The sequence below is a fragment of the Podarcis muralis genome, chromosome 3 (genome assembly GCF_964188315.1).
Source record: "Podarcis muralis chromosome 3, rPodMur119.hap1.1, whole genome shotgun sequence".
Classification (NCBI taxonomy): Eukaryota; Metazoa; Chordata; class Lepidosauria; order Squamata; family Lacertidae; genus Podarcis; species Podarcis muralis.
This window is the reverse complement of record NC_135657.1, coordinates 2508904-2525684: the sequence shown is the minus strand read 5'-3', so window position 1 is coordinate 2525684 and position 16781 is coordinate 2508904. Positions and strand designations below refer to the sequence as shown.

The window sequence follows — 16781 nt, the reverse complement described above, 5'->3', positions numbered from 1 at the left end:
AATGTTCTGGGGTGCAGGAGAGGATATATTGACTAATTATATCCTTATCCAACTTGTGCTAACAAGTTCCCAAAATATCAGCAGAGTTTATAAACATTCCCCTTTAAATGCGCAACGGTAACGTGTGCACAGGTTCGCTAGAACCTCTATAATAATTACCCTGGTAATTTCCCCTTTAGTTCCCTCTTAAAATACAAGACACGACACAGTCTTCATAAAAGTATAAAAGAGTTTACTCACGTCCTGTTCACAATGTGATCCCAGAAGGCACAGCTTAAAAAGGTTACATACATTTAGGATCTATCTCATAGCAAGATAAGCCTTATGTCCTCTCTTGGCTGGGAGCCAAGAGAGCATCCTTAGATGTTGCTTCATCGAAGGAAAATGGCAGAGAGAGAGAGGGTCTGCCTGCCCTGTGCTTTTGTCATTACCTGCACAGGTGAGGCCACACCCACCTCTGGTCACATGCGGAGGAAGTCCATCCCCAGGAAATTTACCTGCTTGCTGGACAGACATCCCCCCCATGTTCTAAACATGTACACTCTAGGAATGTTGTCATTGACTGCTCCTGTGTTTACATCCCACAGAAGGCACTTCCTGATTTCTCCTATTTTCATCGGAGGAATGTTAGCGGGGAGCTGTCTGGCGCCGATGGGAGTTGTAGTCCAACAGCCCTGGAAGGCGCCAGGTCAGGGAAGGTTTATCTAGAGGAGCCATAAATGAGCAGAGATGGGGGAAGTCTTTGACCTGGAAGACTTTGCAGAGCCAGGCAAAATCCAGCAAAAAGAGAGTTGAAACTGGACAAAACAGACTAGCACGCCTCTCATGGAAACTTCCCTGAGCTCTTGGGGGTGTGACAACAATGGTCTGCCTCCTAATTAAGTTCCTTGATTTACTCAGAGTGATACGCACAGTAATGACTAAGAGTCGCAGACTGCAATAATGTTTCTGACCTCTCCCACTACACATATATGCCAAGAGATTAATGTGTCTTCCATCCTTTGCAAGCTGGCATGAACACCAGATGTAAATAAAGTCTAAATATCTGGGATGAAGCTGGTGAGCTCAGAGTTCCTCTCCATGCTGCAAATATTCATTCTGGGAGGTTATCTTCTGACTGTTCCTTTCTGAGCACAAACAGTTCTTCCTTATAAAAATGCACTGTTATTGTCATTCTCCTGTTCTGGGTATAAGGACGGGGTATGGAGTCTCTTGGGGGCAGGGAGAGGAATAAAATCTGGTATACAAGATAAGATCTCATGTCTGCCCTAGATGTTTTGCTGCCTGAGGCAAAGGGCGAGATGGAATCCCCCCCCCCACTGGCCTGTTCCACATTCAAGAGTGGATCGGACTGCTCTTTAAATCCGAATTTCCAACACCATACCAAAGGAAAAGCCAATTTTGCAGTGAGTTCAGGGCAGGCCACCTGACTGGTGCTAAGATATCTGTCCCAAAACAGAGGGGAATGCCTGAGGAAAGGACTTCTTCACACACAGCATAAGTTCAACTGTGGAACTCTCTGACACAGGAGGCAATGATGGACAACAACTTAGATGGCTTTAGATGACGATTAGGCAAATTCAAGGAGGAGACAGCTACTGATGGTTGCTAGCGATGAGAGCTATGCTATTTCCTTTTTTTTTTTTTAAAGATTTTTTATTACATTTTCAAATACAAAGTCAAGAATATAAGAAACATAGAAGCAAAGAAAAGAAACAAAGAAAGAAAAAAGAAAAAATCCAACTTTCAGAAACATTTTTACATTACCAACTGGACTTCCCCACATCTCCCTCACCCTGCGTTCTTTACAATAAACATATCAGCAAATTATTACCTTGTTTCATACCTTACTTGTATCTTTCAAATATTATACTTCTGGATTTAAAGTACTTTTTATCAATTACTTATACCTCGAAATAAACGTAGTATGACTTTAAATTTCAATCTTTTCTTACTTATAACTTAGTTTCCTGTTCACCAAATCTAGTTGCTAGAGCTAAAATTTCCAAATCATGCAAATCATGCAAATTCTTAACATTCATACAACTTATAGTGTTTTTGTAAATAGTCCTTAAATTTTTTCCAGTCCTCTTCCATTATTTCTTCTCCCAAATCTCGGATTCTGCCCGTCATTTCAGCCAGTTCCATATAGTCCATCAATTGCGTCTGCCACTCTTCCAGTGTGGGAAGATCTTGTATCTTCCAGTATTTTGCAATGAGTCTTCTTGCTGCTGTAGTTGCATACATAAAAAAAGTTCTGTCCTTCTTTAACACCTTTTGGTCAACAATGCCCAGGAGGAATGCCTCTGGTTTCTTAGGGAAGGTGTACTTAAACACCTTTTTTAACTCATTATAGATCATTTCCCAGAAGGCCTTCACTTTTGGACAAGTCCACCAGAGGTGAAAGAATGTCCCTTCAGCCCCCTTACATTTCCAACATTTATTATCTGACAGGTGATATATTTTTGCAAGCTTGACTATTTTTGCAAGAGCTATGCTACTTCCGCACAGTTGGAAGCAATGGTGCCTCTGAATTATAGTTGCCGGTAACAGCAGGAGCGGGGAGGGCTTCTGTGCTCAAATCCTCCTCCCAGGTTTCCCAGAGGCATCTGAATGCATGCAGAGGAGGGCAACCAAGAGGATCAAGGGTCCTGAAACCGAGCCTCAAGAGGAACAGATGCGTTTAGCCTGGAAAAGAGGAGACTGGTGTGCTGGACCCGGGGTTAACCTGAGTAACGCGGTCCAGGTCCTGTCCAGAATCCAGGGTTCCGCGAGAAGTCAGTCCGACAGAGCCAAGGCAGGAAACCAGGCTAGGTCAGGCACAGGATCACAGGCAGGTTCCAGCAAACAGCAATGTTGCTCCCGCAACCTGGGGTAGGGTCTGGCAGCCTTTTATCTCTGTCGGGGTAACGGCCGGTCCTGATCCCCCGGCAACCCACCTCCCTGTCTCGCCCGAAGGCGAGCACTCCTCCTGCGAGTACTCAGGTCTCTCCTTCTCTCAGACCTGAGTCTCTGCAGCTCGGGAGACGTCAGTGGGTTACTAGACCCAGAGGCCGCCTCAGCCTCCCCTGACCCAACCAGTAGTGGAGCAGCTGTAAGCGATGGCCCAGCTGGAGGCAACGAGGTCATCCCCACATCTGGAGCCAGGGCAGGCTCAGGCCCCTGACTTGGCCCAGCTGGTGCTTGTTGCAGGGGAACCTGTGCAGACTGGGACTCTTCAGGATCAGGCCCCAGACCTGGTTCAGATGCTGCCTGAGGCAAAGGATCCGGTGCGGACCGAGACTCCTCCGGTTCCGAGTCTGAGCCTGAGTCCCAGGCCATCACAACTGGGAGGAGATACAAGAGCCGTCATACAAGGGATGGAGCAAGCCCGTTTCCTCCTGTTCTGGAGGGTAGGACTCGAACCAACGGCTTCAATTCACAAGGAAGGAGATTCTGACTTTCTGACAGTAAGAGCTGTTTGACAGCAAAACAGAGATTTTGGACTCTCCTCCCTTGGAGGTTCTCAAAGCAGAGGTTGGATGGCCTCTAGATGACCTTTGGGCACCTTCCATCTCTACAATTCTATGATTCTTTTTATATATATATATAAATTTTTATTAAAGTTTCAAAAGTTTTTTATAACAACAAAAACAAAACAAAACAATACACTAAAAATGACAAACAAAAAATATAAAAAACAAATATAATTTCAACCCTTATTTTCTAATAACTTACTTTCCCGACTTCCTCTTACCTCCCCTTTCTGTATTCCAATTTCTAATTAATTATTCAGCAAATCCTTCCCTTATTTTTAACTTAATTTTGATCTTTCTTCTTCTTTAACTTATCCATTACCGCTAATAACCACATATTTTCTAATCCAACGTCATTTTAACAGTCATTAATTTTACAGTATTTCTTTAGATAGTCCTTAAATTTTTTCCAGTCTTCTTCTGCTGTTTCTCTTCCCTGGTTTCGGATTCTGCTCGTCATCTCTGCCAGTCCCATGTAGTCTATCACCTTCATCTGCCATTCTTCCAAGGTGGGTAGATCTTGTGTCTTCCAGTACTTTGCGATGAGTATTCTTGCTGCTGTTGTAGCGTACATGAAAAATGTTCTATCCTTCTTCGACACCACTTGGCCGACAATACCCAAGAGAAAGGCCTCTGGTTTCTTCAGGAAGGTATATTTAAATACCTTTTTCAATTCATTATAAATCATTTCCCAGAACGCCTTAATCTTTGGGCATGTCCACCAAAGGTGAAAGAATGTACCTTCATTTTCTTTGCATTTCCAGCATTTGTTATCAGGCAGGTGATAAATTTTTGCAAGCTTGACTGGGGTCAATTCTATGATTCTATCTGGCTGGGCACTGAGGACAGCATGGGTCACTGGCCTGATCTAGGAGGCTCTTCTTACGTTCTTATAAGATCTCTGAGGAATCTGGGTCTGAGACAGGTGCCTCCCTTTTCCCCATATCAAATCTGTCCCTGATAAGATTGAAAGGCAAATTAATGTCTAACCGGAAAGCCTCCCCAATGTTACACATATCTAATCTCTCCATCTCCATTTACAAGAATAATTTAGACCTAGGGCCTCAAGTTTCGCAAGTCGTTCTTTCTTCTAATTATGCTTGTGAACAATCTTCTAATAGCCGAGAGGTCACTCAGTGGAGAGGAGAGCGGCCGCAATGACGCAGAAAGCGCACTGAGGATTTATGGAACACGCTTGAGCCGGACGCCAGGCCAAATAAACAGCAGAGTGATTTAGAAAGCCATTCCAAACGGGTTTCTGACAGGAAGGCGGAGGCACGGAAAGGGAGAGTCTTCTCCAACCTGGTGCTCACCAGATGTTTTGGACCACAATTCGAAAAAAACACGCCAAAAAACCTGTGGAAGACACAGTCATTTGGAATTGGATAGGGAAAGACTGGATGTTGTGCACTGATTGTCTTTGGCTGACTGGCATTGATGGAGCACATGGAAGGTGGAGAAAGCATGTTCTCTGTTGCTCCAGAGGGTAGGACTTGAAATAATGATGATGATGATAATAATAACAACAACAACAATAATAATAATAATAATTTATTTATACCCCACCCATCTGGCTGGGCTTCCCCAGCCACTCTGGGCGGCTTCCAACAACATATTAAAATACCGTAATGCATCATAAATTAAAAGCTTTCCTAAACAGGGCTGCCTTCAGAGCCAGTGTGGTGTAGTGGTTAAGAGTGGTAGTCTCTTAAGAGTAGTGGTTAAGAGTGGTAATCTGGGTAACCGGGTTCGCGTCTCCGCTCCTCCACATGCAGCTGCTGCTTCTTCTTCTTCTTCTTCTTCTTCTTCTTCTTCTTCTTCTTCTTCTTAAAAGTCTGGTAGTTGTTGTTCTCTTTGACATCTGAAGGAAGGACGTTCCACAGGGTGGGTGCCACCACCGAGAAGGCCCTCTGCCTGGTTCCCTGTAACTTGGCTTCTTGTAGCAAGGGAATTGCCAGAAGGCCCTCAGAGCTGGACCTCAGTGTCCGGGGGTGGAGACGCTCCTTCAGGTATAATGGTCCAAGGCCGTTTAGGGCTTTAAAGGTCAGCACCAACACTTTGAATTGTGCTCGAAAATGTACTGGGAGCCAATGTAGGTCTTTCAATGGCTTCACATTACAAGGAAGAACTACCAGGCGGCAAGGACGCGGGTGGCGCTGTGGGTAAAAGCCTCAGCGCCTAGGGCTTGCCGATCGAATGGTCGGCGGTTCGAATCCCCGCGGCGGGGTGCGCTCCTGTTGTTCGGTCCCAGCGCCTGCCAACCTAGCAGTTCGAAAGCACCCCCGGGTGCAAGTAGATAAATAGGGACCGCTTACTAGCGGGAAGGTAAACAGTGTTTCCGTGTGTGGCTCTGGCTCGCCAGAGCAGCGATGTCACGCTGGCCACGTGACCCGGAAGTGTCTTCGGACAGCGCTGGCCCCCGGCCTCTTGAGTGAGATGGGCGCACAACCCTAGAGTCTGTCAAGACTGGCCCGTACGGGCAGGGGTACCTTTACCTTTACCAGGCGGCAATTGCTGTTCAACAGTGGAACAGTCTCCCACAGACTTTCTTACTTGGAGGTTTTCAACCGAGCTTGGGTAGCCATCTGTTGGATAGTCTTGAACTGAGATTCCTGCATTGAAGGAGACCAGATTACTCTAAGGGTCCCTTCAAACTCTGGAATGATTCTATTATTCATCCATTTCAGCCATTGCCAGCTATCTCCATTCAAAAGGGAACAGCATGTTCGTTAGGAAGGAGGTTATTTTTCTACTCCCTCTATGTGGGGCTGCCCTTGAGACTGACCCAGAAACTCCAGCGGGTGCAGAATGCTGCAGCGAGACTCCTTACGGGGTCCTCACCGCAGGATCACATTCATCCAGTGCTTTACCAGCTGCACTGGCTCCCGGTGGGGTACAGGATCAGGTTTAAGGTGCTGGTTTTGACCTTTAAAGCCCTATACGGCCTAGGACCCTCGTACCTACAGGACTGCCTCTCCTGATATGCCCCACGGAGGACCTTACGGTCTTCAAACAAAAACATCTTGGAGGTCCTGGGCCACAGGGAGGTTAGGCTGGCCTCAACCAGAGCCAGGGCTTTTTCGGCTGTGGCTCCGATCTGGTGGAATGCTCTGTCCAAGAGACTAGGGCCCTGCGGGACTTGACATCTTTCCGCAGGGCCTGCAAGACGGAGCTGTTCCACCTGGCCTTTGGCCAGGGCACAGCCTGACCCCCTCCTTTGGTAATCCTCACAGAACTCTAACCCAATGGTTGCCATTAATTTGATTCTGAATTGATTTTATAATGAATTGATTTTAGAATGCTGTATTATTTTACTGTTGTTAGCCACCCTGAGCCCGGCTTTGGCTGGGGAGAGTGGGATATAAATAAATTGTTTATTATTATTATGGTGTCATTCAGAGAGAGTCCTGCATAGAATCATAGAAACGTAGAATTGGAAGGGACCCTGAGCATCATCTAGTCCACCCCCTGCAATGCAGGAATATGCAGCTGTCCCATAAAGGAACCTGCAACCTTGACAATATCTGCACCACACTCTAACCAACTGAGCCATCCAAGTTATCCTATGTGATGGCATGGGACTCAGGCTCAGACTCGGAGCCAGAGGAGTCTCAGTCCGCACCGGATACTTTGCCTCAGGCAGCATCTGAACCAAGTCTGGGGCCTGATTCTGAACAGCCCCAGTCTGCACAGGTTCCCCTGCAACAAGCACCAGTTGGGCTGAGTCAGGGGCCTGATCCTGCCCTGGCTCCAGATGTGGGGATGACCTCGTTGCCTCCAGCTGGCCCATCACTTACAGCTGCTCCACTACCGGTTGGGTCAGGGGAGGCTGAGGCGGCCTCTGGGTCTAGTAACCCACTGACGTCTCCCAAGCTGCAGAGACTCAGGTCTGAGAGAAGGAGAGACCTGAGTACTGTCAGGAAGGAGTGCTTGCCTTTGGGCGAGACAGGGAGGTGAGTCACTGGGGGATCAGGACCAGCTGCTACCCCAACAAAGATAAAAGGCTGTCGGACCCCGCCCCAGGTTGCGGGAGCAACATTGCAGCTTGCTGGAACCTGCCTGTGATCCTGTGCCTGACCTTGCCTGGTTTCCTGCCTCGTGTCCTGCCTTGGCCCTGTTGGACTGACTCCTCGCGGAACCAGTGGATTCGGGACCGGACCTGGACCGCGTTACTCGGGTTACCCCCCGGGCTCAGCACATCCTAAGTGCATGTACAGCTGCTGGACCATCCATCCCAATCAAGTACCTTCCGTCCATCATGGCAAACATTTTGCTTCTTGATTTTGGGTCGTTTCAATTTGATTGGTTCCCACCAATTGGCTATCTTTGCACAAACCTACCCTTTGTAATAAGGAAGAGCCCATCCTTCTAACTATCACATCCCAACACCATGGAGGAAAGATGTTGGCGATAAATGAACACAGAGGGAGTCGTTTCCGAAGCAGAATGGATCATTGCCAAACGCAACAGCCGTTGAAGCCTTGGGGTTGGTTTGTGTATTTAAAAGCGTTTGTAAACGGCTTAGTATTTTTTTTAAGCAATAAAAAATAAATAAACAGCGTCATGAAAATAAAAACACAACATAAAACCAGTAAGGCAGGGAAATAAAAACAGGAATTTGGGGAATTCAAACAAATAAAAACTGGTTTTCAGGGTCAGGGAAAGTCTGGGCAAAATGGGATGTCTTTACGAGACGTTTGAAGTCACTGATGGATGATGCTTTGTGTATGGCAGAGGGAAGGGCCTTCCAGAGTCCATGGGGCAATGGCCAAAAATGTCCATTTTGGGGTCCACTGCCGGTGATCTTCTGTAGGGTGCAGCATAATCATGAGCAGGTGACCTAAGTGATCATACAGGTGTGTACAGGGGCAGGCAGTCTTTCAGGTAACATGGTCCCAAGTTGCTCAGGACCTTGGGTGTCAATAAGGACATCTTCTTTGGCGACCCCTCGTAGCCGAGCAAGATTGTCTTCCATAAACACGGTCTTAATTATGAGTCCCTAAGTGACTATTACCATAAAGAAGGCTGGTCGCCGAAGAATTGATTCTTTTGAATTCTGGTGCTGGAGGAGACTCTTGAGAGTCCCATGGACTGCAAGAAGATCAAACGCATCCATTCTGAAGGAAATCAGCCCTGCGTGCTCACTGGAAGGACAGATCGTGAAGCTGAGGCTCCGGTACTTTGGCCACCTCATGAGAAGAGAAGACTCCCTGGAGAAGACACTGATGCTGGGAAAGATGGAGGGCACAAGGAGAAGGGGGCGACAGAGGACGAGATGGTTGGATAGTGTTTTCGAGGTTACAAGCATGAGTTTGACCAAACTGCGGGAGGTAGTGGAGGACAGTGGTGCCTGGCGTGCTCTGGTCCATGGGGTCACAAAGAGTCGGACACAACTAAACGACTAAACAACAACAACAAAAGTGACTGTGGAGGCGAGATGAGCGCTGCAACCCCAGAGTCGTCTGCGACTGGACCTAATGGTCAGGGGTCCCTTTACCTTTACCTTTAAACAATCACTGGAAAAGGTTAGGGATCATTTTGCAGGGGCTTTCTGCAAAACTGCCCAGCCAGTCGCAGTTCTCTGATACAGTGGAAAGCCCTGTTGCAAAACCTACCAGGGACATGCAGCACCGGCATGCAGCACCGAGGGAGGGAGCTGTTTCTCTGCCCATTTCCAAACCCACCTCTCCAGCTGCTGTTCTGGCTTCCTGGCAAGAGCTGGGAGATTCTCCCAGAGGGCAAATTTTCACCTCATTTGGCAACCTCTGGACTCAGGTTCTTCTCCCGACTTAGTTACTGCTGCCTGTTTGTCAAAACACCACCTGGGTCTACTGCTGTTCTGCAGCCACCTCTGTGCTGAGCCATAGAGCAAAATCCATGGGAGGGGGTCTCCTTGCCCACCCCTGTTCAGCTCTTTCCTCCATTGACATGATGTCCCAGCAACCAGAATGAGAGCAAGCGCCTTTTCTATAAGGCTTCAACCTGCTTATCCCCAATGAGGAGTCCAGCTGCGATCTGCAAACCCCTTCTGCAGCAAGTAGCTCATATTCCGACTCTGTAGATATTAAAACTCGCAAAAAAATAATAATGACCTCATAGTTTAGGGGATATTAGGAACTAAATTATGTTCGCCGATGACAAGTGCTGGAAATTAAGATTTGCTCCTGGGGAATGGGCAGTTTGGTTGCTACTAAACGAAGCTGAGAAGTTGTGCAACTTCTATCACAGGGCTGGGCAGATTTGGCTTGGGGGGTCCCACCCCCCTCCCGAACCCTGAAATTTGCCGGCCAAATTTACTCAGGTGCATAAGTCGTACAGGGCAGTACTTAACGAAATAGCTGCGTGAGCAGAATGACTTCTGCTTGCACAAGGGGACCTCTCCTCCTCTTCCTCCCATTCACACCTCACCCGCCAAATCTGTTCCAGAAGGTTGGGTAAGACCCAGAACAGATTTAGGGGGTGCAGAAGAAGAAGAAGAAGAGAGGGGGAAACCTTCTGTTGGAAATGGAAGTGAGAGCTGGACCATAAAGAAGGCTGGTCGCCAAAGAATGGATGCTTTTGAATTCTGGTGCTGGAGGAGACTCTTGAGAGTCCCATGGACTGCAAGAAGATCAAACCTCTCCATTCTTAAGAAAATCAGCCCTGAGTGCTCACTGGAAGGACAGATCCTGAAGCTGAGGCTCCAAGACTTTGGCCACCTCATGAGAAGAGAAGACTCCCTGGAAAAGACCCTGATGTTGGGAAAGATGGAGGGCACAAGGAGAAGGGGACGACAGAGGATGAGATGGTGGGACAGTGTTCTTGAAGCTACCAGCATGAGTTTGACCAAGCTGCGGGAGGCAGTGGAAGACAGGAGTGCCAGGCGTGCTCTGGTCCAGGGGGTCATGAAGAGTCGGACACGACTAAACGACTAAAGAACAAACAACAATATGTATGTGCTTTATATGTTAATAAAATCTTATTTTTATTTTAAAAAGGAATAGTCTCCGATTGCTTGGGGAGAAGCCTAGAGAAGAGGGGACTTGGGCAGCTGTGGGACCTTCAGTCTCTGCAACTGCTTCATGGGGGCAAGAGCTACCGGCAATGAATTGCTGTTCACATTAGGCCTGACACTCTTGTGCAGACTCTGTTTTTGCTCGTAAAGAGTGAACTCCAACTCTCAACGGTGTAATTGCTAACACCAAGGCAGGTGGGGCAGTGCCCTGCAAAGCCCCAGTGGGCCAGCCTTTGCTAGAGCTGCATTCTCAGCGCATCTCATAGAATGTAGAGCTGGAGGGGACCCCAAAGGTCCTCTAGTCCAACCCATGCAATGCAGGAGCCTCAGCTAAAGGATCCCTGTCAGGTGGCCATCTGACCTGTCTAAAAACCTCCAAGAAAGGAGGGTCCAGCATCCTGCTTTTCCTTCAAGACTGACAGACGGAAACTTGACCCGCAGGCCACTCAGAGAGCTTCATGGCTGAGGGAGGATTTGAACCCATCTCCCAAGTCCTAATCCCAGCCCTCTAGCCACTACACCAAGCTGGCAAATCCCTCTCCAGGATGAATCTGCAAAGTTACTACATTGCAGAAAATTGCTTGCAACATCCCTCTGAGCTGCAAATGTCTGAAAATTATTATTTGCGAACCTCTTCTTTGGGGGCTCGGATGTCCTTGCAAGCCGTTCCAAACTCGTCTCTCCTTTCTTTATTTTATTCCCTGGCTATTTTTAAAGTTGATGTTGCCCCAGAGTCGCATTCTAAGGCATTCTTGGCTCAGGAGCTCAGCATGAGATTCTTCCTTTTGGCAAATTAAATTGTGAGAAATTCCTCCGGCCAGATTTTATTTTTTTACTCTTGGGGGGGCTGTGTGTTTGTTTTGCAAGAGTTCTTGTTTCTGCCTCAGCCTGAGGGTCTAGACCCGTGGTTCCTAATGTGGGGCACACGCCTCACAGGTGGGCAATTTGATTTTTAAGGGGGGCAATTTGAGTATGAATTAGACCATGGGTAGGCAAACTAAGGCCTGGGGGCCGGATCCGGCCCAAACACCTTCTAAATCTGGCCTGCAGACGGTCTGGGAATCAGTGTGTTTTTACACGAGTAGAATGTGTCCTTTTATTTAAAATGCATCTCTGGGCTATTTGTGGGCCATAGGAATTTGTTCATTATTACTTTTTTCCAAAATATAACCCAGAGATGCATGTTAAATAAAAGGACACTGGGGCGAAGCAGCCTGCCTCCACCTGACCAGTCCTTTCCTTGCTCTTACAGGTCCGGGGAGCAGGAAGAGGCCATCGGGACCTTGCGGACACCTGGGGTCTCTGGCTGCTCTCAAATATGCCGTGGTTGGGCTCTACCTGTTGGTCTTCCTGATCCTCGTCGGCGTTTTCATCCTCGCAGGTAAGGACCATTGGGGGGGGGGAATACCCCACATATCCCCACCACCTTTTCGCAGGTAAAAACAGCGAGAAGTTGCTGGTAGGAATTTAGGGAGCGGCTTTGTACTGTGAGTCTGAACACTGGTCTATCTAACCCAATAGTGTCTGCTCGGACTGGGAGCAGCTACATTTACTTAATTATTTATTGCATGACTCCTGTGCACCAACCAGAGGGTTGGTGGTTTGAGTCCAGCCAGGGACGGCTGTGGACAGGAATCCTGCATTTCAGGGGGTTGGCTAAATGAGTCTTTTTTTTCACTTTTATTTTATTTTTTATTGGTTTTTCACATATTACGTTACAATACAGATGTACCAAAGCCAACACCATTTCCTCCCCATCCCCCCATAAATTTACATTTCTATTTCCTCAGTCCATCATATTATTCTTTTCTCCTTCCTCCCACTTCCCTCCGCCCCCAATCGATTTCCTCCGCATTATACAATTTACAATAATCTTTGCATTCTACAATCTTCTCAAATCATCTAGATATTCTCATTATCTTTCCTTGATAATTTTTCTTCCATCCAGTACTTCACATTTTAATCTAGGCATATTAGCGTATCTTTTTTTGGAGCAATATTTTGCTATGTATTCATCAAAACATTTCCACTCCTTTTTAAATTTTTGATTCGACCGGTTTCTTATTATAGCAGTTAATTTTGCCAAGATTAAATATTCATTTAGTTCACAAATCCATTCCTCCTTTGTGGGTATAGTTGTGACTTCCACCTAGCAGCAATCACTATTCCAGCAGCTGTACTTGCATATAGAAAAATTCATTTTTTCCCCTGTGGTATCTCTTCGTCTATCAATCAAATGGACTCTTCCCATAGGGTCCCTTCCATTTCTACAATTTTGTGAATCTGTTATGTACTGAGTTGAATAGGATCCAAAAGGCAGCAGTCTGATTGGTCTTAGAACAATAGGGTCCAGAATGCAGCAGTCTGATTCGTCCTAGAACAATAGGGTCCAGAATGCAGCTGTCTGATTCGTCCTAGAACAATAGGATTCAGAATACAGCTGTCTGATTGGTCCTAGAACAATAGGATTCAGAATGCAGCTGTCTGATTTGTCCTAGAACAATAGGGTCCAGAATGCAGCTGTCTGATTCGTCCTAGAACAATAGGACCCAGAATGCAGCAGTCTGACTGGTCCACAGGAGCCACCCATTCCAGCTCCAGGTGGAAGTGATTCCGCAACCTGATTGGCCTACAGGTGAATCCCGGAATTAGCCAATCACGTGGGGCCCATTGTGTAAATAATGTATATAAAGCAGACATTCTGGGGCAACTTCCATTCCTCCTCACCACTATCAGCTGAATAGAGAGCATGAAATCCACTCTCAACTCTGAGAATGTTTCACTAAGTGTGCACAAAGCCAGTGCTAGATCTTCCTGGATCTCTGGCTCTGCTGTTTCCAGGCTGTTTCCCCCCCTGGCCAACATCCACCTTCTTGTGGGTTTGCAAATGCCACCTCCCGGCCTTTTGGGTGTAGCCATGGGAAGGCGAAGGCATACAGCAAACACTCAGTGAGTAATCCTTGGCCGGGGGCAGACGTGTCAAACCCAATCCTCTGCATAATGAGGCGAGCGAGGTTTAGTGGGTGGCCGCGAAGAATCCCAGGGAGACTTTGGGCTCCGTCTCTGGGCTTGTGGGTTGGGCAGAGGCCACCGGAGCACGTTCCCAGAATGTCTGCTCGGCTTATGCTGAGTGATTGCTTCTCCTCCGGGACGACAGATCATGGCACCAAAACGTCCAAAAGACTGAAGGCTGTAGGGGAGCCAAGCTGGGACTATCCACCCACACAGACCCAGGCTGTGTTTCTCTCCTGATGTCTTTCTCCAAAGGCTCTTTCCGAGAGAGACACAGTCGGGTTTGGTTCGTTGTGGTGGAGCAGCAGTGGTCAACGCGTTGGCAAGTGTGACACCAAGGGGAGCCCAGATTGTATATCCAGAGTACACCCAATCCAGCTAAAAAAGCCAATGCAATTCTGGGCTGCATCAATAGGAGTATAGCATCTAGATCAAGGGAAGTAATAGTGCCACTGTATTCTGCTCTGGTCAGACCTCACCTGGAGTACTGTGTCCAGTTCTGGGCACCACAGTTCAAGAAGGACACTGACAAACTGGAACGTGTCCAGAGGAGGGCAACCAAAATGGCCAAAGGCCTGGAAACGATGCCTTATGAGGAACGGCTAAGGGAGCTGGGCATGTTTAGCCTGGAGAAGAAGAGGTTAAGGGGTGATATGATAGCCATGTTCAAATATATAAAATGATGTCATATAGAGGAGGGAGAAAGGTTGTTTTCTGCTGCTCCAGAGAAGCGGACACGGAGCAATGGATCCAAACTACAAGAAAGAAGATTCCACCAAAACATTAGGAAGAACTTCCTGACAGTAAGAGCTGTTCGACAGTGGAATTTGCTGCCAAGGAGTGTGGTGGAGTCTCTGTCTTTGGAGGTCTTTAAGCAGAGGCTTGACAACCATATGTCAGGAGTGCTCTGATGGTGTTTCCTGCTTGGCAGGGGGTTGGACTCGATGGCCCTTGTGGTCTATTCCAACTCTGTGATTCTATGATTCTATTCTATGATTCAATAGTGCCATAGAATCGCTGAGTTGGAAGGTACCCCCAAAGGTCATCCATTCCAGCCCCCTGCAACGCTGGAATCTCAACTAAAAGCATCCATGACAAGTGGTCATCCAACCTCTGCTTAGATACCTCCAAGGAAGGAAAGTCCAAAACCTCCTGAGTGTGATGGCCTGGGACTTGGACTCGGAGCCAGAGCCGGAGGAGTCTCAGTCCACACTGGATCCTCTGCCTCAGATGGCAGCTGAACCAAGTCTGGGGCCTGATTCTGAAGAGCCCCAGTCTGCACAGGTTCCCCTGCAACAAGCACCAGCTGGGCCGAGTCAGGGGCCTGAGCCTGCCCTGGCTCCAGATGAGGGGATGACCTCATTGCCTTCATCTGGGTCATCACTTACAGCTGTTCCACTACCGGTTGGGTCAGGGGAGCCTGAGGCGGCCTCTGGGTCTAGGAACCCACCAACGTCTCCCAAGCTGCAGAGACTCAGGTCTGAGAGAAGGGGAGACCTGAGTACTCGCAGGAGGAGTGCTCACCTTCGGGCGAGACAGGGAGGTGGGTCACCGGGGGATCAGGACTGGCCGTTACCCCGACAGAGATAAAAGGCTGTCGAACCCCGCCCCAGGTTGTGGGAGCAACGTTGCTGTTTGCCGGAACCTGCCTGTGATCCTGTGTGTGACCTTGCCTGCCTCATGTCCTGCCTTGGTCCTATTGGACTAACTCCTCGCGGAACCATTGGATTCGGGACCGGACCTGGACCGCATTATTCGGGTTACCCCCTGCCCCAGCACACTGAGGGAGTCTGTTCCACTGTCCAAAAGCTCTTACTGTCAGAAAGATCTTCCTGATGTTTACTTGCAATCTCCATTCCTGTAGAATCATAGAATCATAGAGTTGGAAGAGACCACAAGGGCCATCGAGTCCAACCCCCTGCCAAGCAGGAAACACCATCAGAGCACTCCTGACATATGGTTGTCAAGCCTCTGCTTAAAGACCTCCAAAGAAGGAGACATTGGCTCGGGTCCTACCCTCCAGAGCAGGAGGAAACAAGCTTGCTCCATCTTGCATGTGATAGCCCTTGGGATATTTGAAGACAGCTATGCAATCTCCTCTCAGTCTCCTCTTTTCCAGGCTGAACATACCCAACTCCTTCAAGGCTCAGTTTCCAGACCCTGGATCAGCTTGGTCTCCCTCCTCTGCACACCTTCCAACTTGTCAACATCCTCCTTAAATGGTGGTGCCCAGAGCTGGACACAGTATTCCAGGTGTGGTCTGACCAAGGCAGAATAGAGAGGGACTATGACTTCCCTTAGGGACACGGGTGGCGCTGTGGGTAAAAGCCTCAACGCCTAGGGCTTGCCGATCGTCAGGTCGGCGGTTCGAATCCCCGCGGTGGGGTGCGCTCCCGTTGTTCGGTCCCAGCGCCTGCCAACCTAGCAGTTCGAAAGCACTCCCGGGTGCAAGTAGATAAATAGGGACCGCTTACCAGCGGGAAGGTAAACAGCGTTTCTGTGTGCGGCTCTGGCGAGCCAGAGCAGCAATGTCACGCTGGCCACGTGACCCGGAAGTGTCTCCGGACAGCGCTGGCCCCCGGCCTCTTAAGTGAGATGGGCGCACAACCCTAGAGTCTGTCAAGACTGGCCCGTACGGGCAGGGGTACCTTTACCTTTATGACTTCCCTTGACCTGGACACTCAACTTCTGTTTCATGCAGCCTAGAATAGCATTCGCCTTTTTTGCTGCTGCATCACACTGTTGACTGGTGTTCAGTTTGTAGTCCACCAAGACCCCTAGATCCCTTTTGCTGTACTGCTAGCAATGATAAACCTAGACAGCATCTTAAAAAGTAGAGACATCACCTTGCCATCAAAGGTCCGTATAGTTCAAGCTATGGTTTTCCCAGTAGTGATGTATGGAAGTGAAAGCTGGACCAGAAAGAAGGCTGATCACCGAAGAATTGATGCTTTTGAATTATGGCACTGGAGGAGACTCTTGAGAGTCCCATGGACTGTGACAAGATCAATCCTCTACATTCTGAAGGAAATCAGCCCTGAGTGCTCACTGGAAGGACAGATCCTGAAGCTGAGGCTCCAAGACTTTGGCCACCTCATGAGAAGACTCCCTGGAAAAGAGCCTGATGTTGGGAAAGATGGAGGGCACAAGGAGAAGGGGATGACAGAAGACGAGGTGGTGGGACAGTGTTCTCGAAGCTACCAGCATGAGTTTGACCAAACTGTGGGAAGCAGTGGAAGACAGGAGGGCCTGGCGTGCTC

The 16781-nt window shown here is 48.3% G+C and overlaps 1 protein-coding gene across 2 annotated transcripts in view; it reads left to right on the top strand.

Moving 5' to 3' along the window:
* Positions 1 to 16781, top strand: part of SCARA5 (scavenger receptor class A member 5) — a 98101-nt gene that overhangs the window by 14640 nt on the left and 66680 nt on the right. For both annotated transcript variants that reach the window (XM_028725275.2, XM_077925365.1), the window contains exon 3: positions 11762 to 11890. In XM_028725275.2, the coding sequence (XP_028581108.2) occupies positions 11762 to 11890 (129 nt within the window). The remainder of the gene's footprint in view (positions 1 to 11761; positions 11891 to 16781) is intronic.